Raw genomic sequence first — 12529 nt, forward strand, 5'->3', positions numbered from 1 at the left:
ACCAGGTACCAGGTACTGTACCCAGTGGAAAACCCCCCAAAAGTGAACCGTATTGAGCCGTACCGTGCCGTACCATGCAGTGGAAAAGCGCCATTAGTTTCTATGGTCCCACACCTGTTTCTGTTCTGTGTGATTACTTTCCTTGTGTATTTATACCTTGAGTTTCCTTAGTCCTATTGTCCGTTCTCATCTGTTTTATGCGATTGTGTTTACCTGCTCCTGAGTTTTCCTGTTCCACTTGGATTGACTTAATAAAAGACTATTTAAAATTAAATACTCTATCGTCGTGTGCTTTATTACAGCCACCGAGCTGTGACAGGAGAAGGAACCGAAACTGGAAATTTTATTATTATTATTATTATTATTATCCCCCCCCCACCCCCTCGCAATAGATATACCAGCTGTTATTCCCCCCCCCCCACCCCCTCACAATAGATATATCAGCTGTACGTCTGCTCTGTTTGGAGCAAGAGGATCTCTACCTCAAGGACCACATGATGGAATTTTTAGATCTCGCCTACATGACGCACTACCCGGACATCTGCCTGTGTACCTTTTACTAAATTGGACTCAACAACACGACAAAGGCTAAGCTGTCTGGGGAAGGTCCTCGAGGGAGTGGATGCTGATGAATTGTGGCTTGCCTTTCACTGTCTGCCCATCGGAGGACATCACCAGCCCCACTCCCGTTCCAGAGCACAGCCAGCCATCTCCCCGCTGCACAGAGAGATCGCTGGAGCCCACCGCAGACAGAGAGCCCGAGCCTGCCGCGATTCATGATCCAGCACAAAAGGAAGCGTCTGAGTCTGTCATCGCCCCAGAGGGTGAGCCTCACTGCGCATCTGACAAGGTGCGCGAGCTGGCAACATCGCCCATCCCAGAGGGAGTTCTTGTGGAGTACAAGGGTATGGAATGGAGCCCCGCCCACACTCCCGTTACTGAGGATGAGCTGCTGCTGGCCTCTGAGACATTTTCTGAGATTCTGAAAGAGTTTGATCGCCTGTTTTTCTCGTCTCCTCTGGCTCCGCCCTGCCCTTAATCTCCTGGATCTCCACTCGTTCCACCCAGCATACTATCTCCTGCATCTCTTGAATCTCCTGCTTCTCCACTGGTTCCACCCAGCTTAGTATCTCCTGCGTCTCCTGAATCTCCTGTGTTATCACCCAGCCTCCCTCTCCCACATCCCAGAATCTGTCTGTTCCTTGGCCTCATCTCCACTGGCTCCTGTCTGTCCCTCTGCTCATCCTACATTTGCTCTACCCTATTGTGTGGATCCACCTAAGGCCTTTCAGTCTCCAGCTCCGTCTAGGCATGAGGATCCCCTGTCTCTGCCTCCAGCCTCCAAGTCCCGGACTCTACCACGTCCCTCCAATCCATCGACTCTGCCTTGGCTCCCTTGTCTCCACCATGACCCGTCTTCCCACTGGCTCAACCGGGCTTCCTCGTCCCTCCGACTCCGCCTTGGGATTCCACTCCTCTGGCTTTGCCTCTTCCTCCATCCATCTGGCTCCGTCTGGCTCCTCCTTCCTTCCAGCTCCGCCTTTATCCTCAGTCGCTCCGGCTCCACCACGGTCTTCCAGGTCCCCATCTCTGCCTCAGTCACATGAGCTGTCAACTCCGCCTTGGCCCTCCAGATGTGCAGTGTCACTCTGGCTCTCTGTCTGCTCGGCTCCACCTGGATCTCCACCTCCAGCGGATCCGTCTCTATCGCTCGTCCCCATGGTGTCATCAAGGGCTTCTACACCATGGCTCCTTTCTGGCTGGACTCTGGTTTACTACCTGACTCCTCCCTCTGTCATTCCCACCATGGTTTCTCTCGCCATCACCTTTTCCCAGTCCCTGCCTTTCTCCTGCTCCATGGCCTCCTCCAGAGCCCCCGCCCTCCCTCCTCAGTTGGATCTTTTGCGGTGCAAGGATGTGCTTTTTCCGGGGGGAGGGATGTACTGTCAGGATTGTAGCCTGTGTTGTTTTATTTCCTATGCCTGTGTTGCCTGTCTGTTATATATATATATTACAGCTTTTAATTTATTTTGAATGTAGGATTTCCCGTAGGAAATCTAAATGAGAGCTGTTTATGAGGATGATTGCAATTTGGGGGTTTGGGGGCGGGGGTACATGGGAATAATTTTGCGATTTAAAATTAATGTGTGAATAAATTCATTTGATTAGACTGCTTCCAGATCCCATGCTGTAGAAATGTCACAGTATGCCTGTAAGTTTGTTACATGAAGTTATACTGATTACTCCGATGCATGAAGAATTGATAATGGTAGTAAACTTAACAGTGGGTTAATTTCAGGATTGAAGTCAAAGCATTGAAACCAGATTTAAAGGTTTCTCATTTAATAGTGTGTGATTTACACTGTCAGAGAAAATCATTTTGAAGATATTGCTTTACAACGGTGATGCAAGCAAAAAAAAAAAAGGTAGATTTGCATGATGTGCACAGAGATATACTGTAGTTAAACAGTTACATTATGAGAACAATATCACAATACAATATACAGATTATTTTACAGTGATTTTGAATCTATAAAATAAATTCTGAACTATCTGCGTTTTGACTGTCAGGAAAAGAACACATGATGTTTTGTATTTGTGGATACATTTCAGACAGTAGAAATGCAAATGGCTCACATTTAAAAGCTAAATGATTTCACTTTTTTTCACTTGTGAACAAAAACTTGTTGAAAACAGTTACATTATGAGAACAATATCACGATACAATATACAGATTATTTTACAGTGATTTTGAATCTATAAAATAAATTCTGAACTATCTGCGTTTTGACTGTCTGGAAAAGAACACATGATGTTTTGTATTTGTGGATACATTTCAGACAGTAGAAATGCAAATGGCTCACATTTAAAAGCTAAATGATTTCACTTTTTTTCACTTGTGAACAAAAACTTGTTGAAACTATTTAATTGCAGAACTCAGTTAGCTTGTGATGAATAAAACAGTGTTTTGTTCAGTACTGAGTGGATGTGGACAGTGTGTTCATGCGCTCAACAGAAATGTCTGTGATTGGATACAGTACTCATTGCTTTAAAAACACGAGTTTGAGCCGCCTATCAGTGGGTACCAAGCTGATGTCAGACATAATGTGGGGGAAGTTTTCCAGGCTGTCTGTATATGATCCAAAATGGTTTAAAAGATCTGTTGTGGTTTTCCCCCTCATCATGCATATGATGATTCACTGTGGAGGAGAACATCATAGAGCAGTGAAACCCAGGGACACTTTAGTTTTTAGTGTTTTTGAGAGGGAAACAGGTTTCCAAGGCATCATAACATCATTTGCAATAATGTTAAACAAGTTTGAAAGAACTTTAGACATAACTAAGTAAAATTTTAATGACTACTATGCTTATTTCCCGGCAGAATTGGAATAATATATTGGAAAACAAGGGGGAAAATAGACATTTATGAATTAAATTGCTTTAAATCACTCCTTTAGATGCTTTTTTAATGCTTACAAGAGTCGAACCACACGCACAGAACTATGGGATATCATAGTGAGCTTATCTAAGAGAAGGGCAACTTAGTAGACAGGTTATTACTAATAATGGGACTAATTTCTCATGTAACACCAGGTCCTTAATAGTATAATAGTATACTAATATAATATTAATAGTATAATATTTTTTATTCAAGTCATTCAAAAATTTGGGGTCAGGGTTTCCACAAAAGTATTAACCAGCACAACAGTTTTCAACATTGATAATCATATCATATGTCTCTTGAGCAGCAAATCAGCATATTAGAAAGATTTCTGAAGGATCATGTGACACTGAAGACTGGAGTAATGGCTGCTGAAAATTTTGCTTTAACATCACAGGAATATATTATATTAAAAAAAATATGACAATAGAAAATAGTTATTTTAATATTTATAGTTATTTAATATTTCAAAATACTAGATATGCACATTTTCTGAAGAAAATGCTTGCCATGGCAAATTTTTGATCAAATAAAAAAAAGTATATGGTATATGTACATTCTAATTTTCTCATAGGTCCTTCAAAATTAATTGTACTGTCCTTTAACTTTTGAATCTGAGGAAGATGATGGTCACCAGTTGTGAGGCCTCCAGTTGATACATTTGAGCAAGGCTTTCACAGTACTGCAGCACTTATTAATGATCAAATCTGTATTATCCATTTAATTTATTATACTTGTAAGTTTGTTGACTGAAGTTTTAGTGGATATTTCATCATGTTGCTTGGTGATTGTAATGATTGTTTACACCATGTGTGAAACTGCATTACCCGTAAAGCTAAGGAGTGTCAGGAAGTGACATGGGTATTGTAATAAAGAGGTCTCCAGAATTCGCGATGCGTACCGCATGGTGTCCCTGAGTTTGTGATTAATATTATAATATTTCCACGATAGCTGACAAGAAAAACACTACAGTAATGAATGGCTTGTAAAGAATTCTGGGTCAGAGGAGCATGCATCCTGAATTATGTTTGTGTTTCGAGCATGATCCCTGCTCCCAGGCATGTACTTTTCATTTGACCGTGTGTCAGCTGCTGAGGAAGAGCTCTTATGTGCCTTTTCAGCTGCACTGGAATTTAGCAGCATCTTGTAGATGTCTATAAGGATGTCTGAACTTTAATCCTGGAGTCATATGATTTATTATTTACTGATCTTCAGATTTCCTGTCACTGCCTGAGTTCTCCCTGTCAAAAGATGGCCTCCATTTGTGTCTTCTTTAACCAGGATTCTTGGACTCTGATCAAGTCTACCTAGTGAAGCTTAATTTCAAGATTCTTCCAGATGTAAGAATGATTTGTTTTTTATGGATTCTGTGAACTCAGGCTGACTGAGAGATTGGAAGTTTTCCACGAATCCATGGGTGGAAGGAAGAAACATATACAATAAGTGTATGTCCTCGAGATATCTTTGAGTTCAAGATGAAAGATGTCCCAGGAATCCTGCTCCTCCAGCTATGGTCAGTGGATCTCATGAGACCAGAAAATAAAAACTTAAGGCAAAAAAAGCGGTCAGTATTGAGAGTTTGAGCAACAGAGAGAATCTTTGCAAGTCCAAGAACATGTGAAATGCCACTGTGAAGTGCATTTGTTTTTATCTATTGCATCTTCTGACACTAAAATCTATGTAAAAAAAAAACTGAGCAGGTCAAGCCAAGGTTGTTATTTGCATATTTATTAATCCAGTGATTTACCTCAGTTCACACCTCAGCATCAGCAACTAAAACACACCACACACCAAGATCAAACAACATTCACACGCCACATCTGGGTAAATCTTGCATTAAGAAGAAGAAGAAGAAGAAGTTTTATTTATATAGTGCCTTTCCATAGCTCAAGGTCACTTTACATAGTGCTAAACAAAACATTTGCACATATACACAATACAAACACATAAGACCACATATAGCCACATTATCCAAAATACATATTAAAAAGATACGTTTTTAGCTGAGTCTTGAATGTAGACAAAGATGGTATATTACGAAGTGTAAGGGGTAGCGAATTCCATAATTTCGGAGCATTAACACTAAATGACCTACCACCTACAGTGGACAGCCGAAAACGAGGAATGGACAAAAGACCAAGCTCAGATGATCTGAGAGACCGGGCAGGAGAATAGGAGTACAGTAGGTCAGACTGATATGGAGGAGCAAGACCATTTAATGCCTTAAACATTAGAAGTAATATCTTAAAGTGAATACGTGATGCCACAGGTAGCCAGTGAAGATCATGCAGTAGAGGAGTAATGTGAGCAGAACGCCTGGTGGAGGTGAGAACTCTTGCTGCTGAGTTTTGAACATACTGTAACCTTGCAATATTTTTTTTAGGCAGACCAAGAAATAGAGCATTGCAATAATCCAGACGTGATGTGATTAATGCATGAATTAAGATTTCAGCATCAGCTAGAGTTAGAGAAGATCGAAGACGTGCAATATTACGAAGATGGAAAAAAGAGGTTTTAACAACAGAAGAAATATAAGAGGCAAAAGATAGAGATGAGTCAAATAAGACACCAAGATCACGGACAGATGAAGCAGGCTTAACATGAACCCTGTCAATTTCAAAGGACAGGTCAATCCTTTTGACTGAGGTAGCAGAGCCAATCATCAATATTTCAGTTTTGTTATTATTTAGTTTAAGGAAATTCAAGGACATCCAATGCTTGATATCCCTGATGCATGCAGTAAGTGAGTCAGGCAGTGCTGCATTAAATATGGATCAGAAAATCTGAGTGTCAGCATTTGTTCATCTGTTTTCTAGGCATGGATTGGTCAAGTATAACCTCTACATAAATAAAGGTGCCACCTTCAACAAACATGATTTTCCAAACTTAACAAGGCAGTTTTACACTAAGCACTGGTGTGATTGGTAGACCAGTGTAGCCGTGCTCAACCAACATAGACTTTTGGTTGAAACTGGTTTGTTCTTTCATTCTTTTTGAATCTTTAATGCAAAGTGTACTGAGTCAAAAAAAATCAGCGACCCTACAGTCAAAATTAAGTCACGAGTGGTAACGGGATCTGCATTTGAGAAGCTTTTTTGAGAAACCGTTCTCCAGTAGCCCAGGGATGAAGCTGTTAATTTGTTTATGTTCAGAAGGTCATGGGTGGTTATAAAAAAGCCTCTTTATTATTAGCATGTGAGGATGATAGATTGGGTAGATAGACTGAGGTCGATTAGAATCAATTCATTCTTGTTCACTGCAAGACTGATGATACTGATTATAAAGTTTTGTCTGCTCAAAAGAATAATTGCCTGTGTTCTTGATTATTGCATACTGTCATGTGTTATGTTTTTTTTTCTACTTTTATTATTTTATTTTTATTCAGGCTGTTGTCTTTGAGGAGGCCAAGCTATCTCAAAAACAAATTTGGATCCGAAAATAATTGAGAGTAGAGAAGTAAAGCAAAGCAGTCAATGTGAAATTGGATCAGATAATATATAATCAACTTTTTAGTAACACAATAACAGCAGCAGATAAAGATTTAGAGGGAGCTCAAAGCATTTTCATTGAGCTCATGAAACAGACCAGTGTTTCAGTAATTTAGCATTATTTATATACTATTATAGTGTTTATTAATATTTTTAATTGCCTTTTATTTGTACATTTTCAGTTTTAATTTTAAGTTTTAGTAATTTTGTTGTAATTTTTATTAGTTTTTGGGGGGGGGTTTATATTACTATTTAGGTTTAATTTATTTTTATTTCAGTTTTAGTCATTTTAGTACTTCAACTTAAATTATTTTATTTCAGTTAGTTGCCAAAGAAACATTTCTTGTTTTAAATTAGATTTTCACCTCATAATTATATTATATTTTATTTCAGCTTTATTTCAGTTACTGAAAGGGGGTAACAGGAGAAACTGTAATTTACCAAAATCAATCATTGAAATGAAAATAAATAAATCTGTGAATAAGCCTCCTTAGCAAGGAGCTTTGTACATTAGCTGAAGTTAAAACTTGAAGCTTGAATTATTCCAAATGGAACTGGAACATGAATTTATACTTAATGACTTAAAGATACAGACTCTGTCTCCTCATTTTAGATGTCCACTGTTTTGTTTTGCTAATCTGATTCCATATATAATGAATGGAAGCTCTTGCGACACGGACACAAAGCAGAATCAATTCAGTTGACCATGTTTTGTCACTTACTCTGTTTTTCTGTCTTCTAGGGGCCTATTTATTACAATTCATGACCGCTCCCACATCTCCACACTACTTCAGAGCTGGCCAGAGAAGGACATTCGTGTGAGTTTTGCCCACTCCCAACTACATCACCCTGTACTATTACACAATGTACCAGAACTCTCACTGTCAGACAAATTAACACTCTCCAGGGTTTCACCAATTCCAAAGACATTGATTCCAAATTTATATGACTCGCACCATGAAAACAATGCCAAAAAGTCATATTAATCTGCTCGTTAAGCATTTAAAAGTTATTAAGGTAATGATGTACGGGGTGGTATGAAATGAAGCAGTAAAAAGGTTAAACACCTTCTTCATCTGCATCACAATGTTACCGGGAAAAACATGTCGTTCTTGTTTTGGGATCAGTTGTGTCCAGTAATGGGATTCAATTACATAGCTCATGCTGTTATTTTGAATTTGTAGTTTATTGTGAATATGTGAAATAAAATCTGAAAAAAAAAAATCTGTTTTTGCTGGAGGGCAGACTTACAAGCCAACCTAGCCAATCACAGATATTAATGTACTGTATACGTTTAATCCAAGATAAAAATATAAAATTATAATGAAGGAAGTAATTTGATCATAGAGTGCATAAATTAGGCCAGCAAGCGTAGTGTATGGGTATATGCCTTTTAAAAGAATAAATGGCCCACATTTTATTAAATCTGGTTCAAATAAAAAAATGACATAGGAATTGGTCATTTATGGAGTCTGTTTGTGAATTGTCTTAACTTGTATTTTTTTGCTAGGCTGTAGTGGTGACAGATGGAGAGAGGATTCTGGGCCTGGGGGATCTGGGCTGCTATGGCATGGGCATCCCTGTGGGTAAACTGGCCCTCTACACCGCCTGTGGTGGAATGCCACCTCAGCAGTGCCTGCCTGTTATGCTGGATGTAGGGACAGAAAATGAGGTACGCAGACCTGGCACCACAGCCAACCAGACCGTGACTGCTGACACACGCTTGCCACCTCGCTTACTCTGACATAATCAAAGAGGGACTTAACTATTCTTAGCAGCCGCATCCTCTCTCACGACTCTAATCCACCAGCATATTTGTTTTCACTGGTCGCAGCATTGCAATGTTGTAGCAGAAGGACAGATGTGACTGCTGCAGTAGCTGTAGGCTATGAATAGCCCTGTGAGTTCAGAAGTAAATTTTGTGAGCATCATTCTTAACAGGGCCAAGGGTGTGGCGCTGCAGAAAAAGAAAACCACTGCCTCATCTACCAAGGCTTTGTGCCAGTGGACACCTGGCACTTCCTTCTGTGCCAGAGCAGTGGCTTAGCCATGCCATTATAGATGCAAATCTCACATGGATGGAGAGAAGGAGAAAAATGCCCCCAGTCTGACAAAGCAATTTGCTTTATACATTTACAGCAACATCAGAGTACAGGCAGTTTTAGCTGAAAATGAAAAATAATTTAATCAATAATTATGGATTACAAAATTATAATAGCTTATTTGAAAAATATTGTTAGATGATGCTAACTAGCTACTTGATGCTAACTTGATGTAATGTTTAAATATAAAGTCAAAATATTTTTTATTCAACCAACTAGTTAGAATACATTTAATGGAAAACAAAGGATTTGATGTTCAGGAGAAAGTAATTTTACCATGCCTCCTGGGGGGCGTTTTACCCCACAGACAGCTTTGGAAAAAAAAATTATGTCATTCTGAAAATGTAATTATATTCTTAAATAACACGTACTCCCTATCTACAGGTCTTAGTATTCTCATATCATATATAATTGTGATGTTCTACAAAACAAGCTTTAAAAACACTTTTTTCTTACTGCTGAAAATTAGATCACTTACTGTGAAATACGTTTTCTCTCATGTACATCACCAGTGTAAGCTTCATGGTGAATACTTCTACATCACTCTTGTCAACGTAGTCCATAGCTACAACAAAACTTTATCTTGACTTCATCTAGTGGTTATTTTGGGAAAAACTTTAGGGGGGCATTTTACCCCAAGGAGGCGTTTTCCCCCAGTCTACCCTATATATTTCTTACAGAGTTGTGGTTCTTAAAATCAACAATAAATCACATGCTGTAGACCTTGAAACATTTTAATTAGAGCTTTCAGTTTAGTGGGTTCATTTAATCAGATTTATTCTACACGCAAAGTAATGGGGAAAAATGCAAGGCACTACTAGTCAAATTTTTTTACGTTCACCAATGCTGCATTTATTTGATTAAAACAGTCAAACTGTAATATTGTAAAATGTTTCAATTTACTGTTTTATTTTAATACATTAAAAAAATATTCCTTTGATGTCAAAGATACATTTTCAGCAGCTATAACTTCAGTCTTCAGTGTCACATGATCCTTCCGAAATCATTCTAATATGCTGTTTTGGTGCTTAAAAAACAATTCTTAATATTATCAATGTTGAAAACAGTTGATCTGCTCAATATTTTTGTGGAAATTGTGATACACTATCATTCAAAAGATTGCGGTAAGATAGTAAAGACATTTATAATATTACAAAGATTTCTATTTCAAGTAACTGCTGCTTTCTTTTCATTAAAGAATCCAGAAATGAGAATCATTATTAATATTTGAGCACCAGTAATAACTAATAATAACTGAGCACCAAATCAACATATAGAATGATTTTTGAAAGATCATGGGACACTGAAGACTGGAGTAAAGGCTGCTGCAGGAATTCAAAAAGATGAAACTGTACTTACTTATTTATACACTTGGCATATATCTTTGTCCAAAGCATCTCTGATTTCAAGGTATGCATTTATATATATATATATAAATTAATAGGAGTGGTCTTATGTCATGTCAACAATTCTTGCTTTTGCACTAAAATTTGAAGTTCCTCAACTGAGCTTCACACTCTTGTCTGTACAAAAGTAAGAGGGTAAGAGCACATTAACACTGTTGTGTAACTGCTCTGAGTCAGTTTTCCCATTCACTTCTGCTTCAGTATCCAGCAGGTCAGCTCCGCATGTGTCTTCTGCTGCAGTGCTAAATGCGGAGTGGCCAGTCAGCTATTCAACGTATCCTTGGGCATCTAAACACTTTAATGAGTTGACTCTCTAGTTTTTGCCCCCTGTGTTTGCATCCAAGTGTATTCAGCTGGAGGAATGGAGAGAATTTTAAAAAAAAAATTAATTTTGGTTATATTTAATTTATCTGTCTGTCTGGGTTAATGTTGCATGAATGTGTTCACAATAAAGAGTCTGTTTTGTTATTAAAATGATCTCAACGTAAACGGACAGAAAAGCAGTATTTCATACCCGCACACATGGCTTGCTATTTAGTCTTCCGTCCCTCTACAAGTCAAAAATTGAAAGACGACTTCTGCTGCACCATTTGGCTGACTTCAATGAAGACTGAGGTAATTAAGACCTCGTTTTCATGATATTCTGAAGAGATGACAGGTCTAGTGATTAATGAATTCACTGCTTATACCCCCACAGCTGTGTGTGTGTGTTATAGGACTGTGTAGTCTGATGATTAAATGAGTGTTATTAAAGGATTAAGTCTACTGTTATTTCTAAAGGAGCAAGACGCCTACTGACTGAGGTCAGGCTGTCTCCTCTCTTTCAGCCCCTCAGCGGGAACTGGATGACTGCACCTGGATCAGTTTTGACTCTCCAAACGCAGTCACTAACATCAATACAGACAGTGAGGAATCTGATCTATGATTAGCATACATAATTTAAGGGTGTTTGATCCAGGCCCTGTATGCTCTGGTTAAACTCTAATCCGTAAAGAACGCTGTCTGTGGTCTGGCTGCTAGAGAAAGTTCAAGATGTGCAAATAACATGGAAGGGCTTTGTGCAGGCTTTTTGTGAAGAGCTTAAATGTGCTAATTGTTAATGTCAGCAAACTGGATTTCCTGTCAGATGCTATTTGCATTTCAGTGTAAATATCTGCAGCTGTTTGCACCCTTTTTTTAAATATATACACTATTACACATACAATTATAAGATTTTATGTATATTATTTTAATAGAGTTTTATATACTAAAATAGATACTACTAAAAATATGCTTTTAGATATTACATATTATATATTTTATTATAAAATAATAAAAATTTTAACAGTAGAAAATATAATAGCACTATAAGTACAATTGTTTATTTTAGAACATCAACATTATTTCATTATTTTTATTATATTTGACTCATGAGTATATATATATGTGTGTGTGTGTGTGTGTAATATACAAGTTTTTTTTTCCAAGTTCAGTGATTTAGTAGCTGCAATGCAGAACCAGATTGTACAAACAAAAACAGGTAACACTTTACTTGAAGGGGTGTGCATAAGACTGACATGGCACCTTCATAATCATGACATGTGACACCCCTTCAAGTAAAGTGTAACCCAAAAACGGCCAAAACAGACACTTATAGCTTGCAATCAAACCCTTGTAAACACTATCTGTGAACTTCATTTTTTGTTGTTGCAAGCTCTATGTAAACACCTCCTGTGAGTGTTTCTAGAGTATTGTGCCTTGTCTAAACAGTGCTGGACTGCATTGAGATCTCGGAGCTTCTGTATACACTGCAGACCTCCAGACAACAGATTATGATCACTGACACCACATCAGTTTTTGTGTCTCTGGTGTAAATGGGGAATATGAACTCTGATGACGACTCTTATATTGATTGACAGCAGGGACACTTACCGCTATCACCTCATGTGACCTCATCCACACGCTACATTCACATACTGAAAGGAAACCAAATGATGCTATCGCAAACAAGGTGCTGTCTGTTGTGGTTGTGGGTGGCCTAGGCAAAGAGACTTACCTCTCTCATTCTCTCTCTCTCTCTCTCTCTCCCACACACACACACACACACACACA

The 12529-nt window shown here is 38.4% G+C and overlaps 1 protein-coding gene across 1 annotated transcript in view; it reads left to right on the forward strand.

The window, feature by feature from the left end:
• The window catches only part of LOC107700750 (NADP-dependent malic enzyme-like), an 81910-nt gene that overhangs the window by 48186 nt on the left and 21195 nt on the right, over positions 1-12529 (forward strand). The window contains exons 4-5 of the mRNA XM_016502540.1: positions 7673-7748; positions 8441-8602. Coding sequence (XP_016358026.1) covers positions 7673-7748; positions 8441-8602 — 238 coding nt within the window. The remainder of the gene's footprint in view (positions 1-7672; positions 7749-8440; positions 8603-12529) is intronic.

Source organism: Sinocyclocheilus anshuiensis, unplaced genomic scaffold, assembly GCF_001515605.1.
Source record: "Sinocyclocheilus anshuiensis isolate Anshui unplaced genomic scaffold, SAMN03320099.WGS_v1.1 scaffold782, whole genome shotgun sequence".
NCBI classification, from domain to species: domain Eukaryota; kingdom Metazoa; phylum Chordata; class Actinopteri; order Cypriniformes; family Cyprinidae; genus Sinocyclocheilus; species Sinocyclocheilus anshuiensis.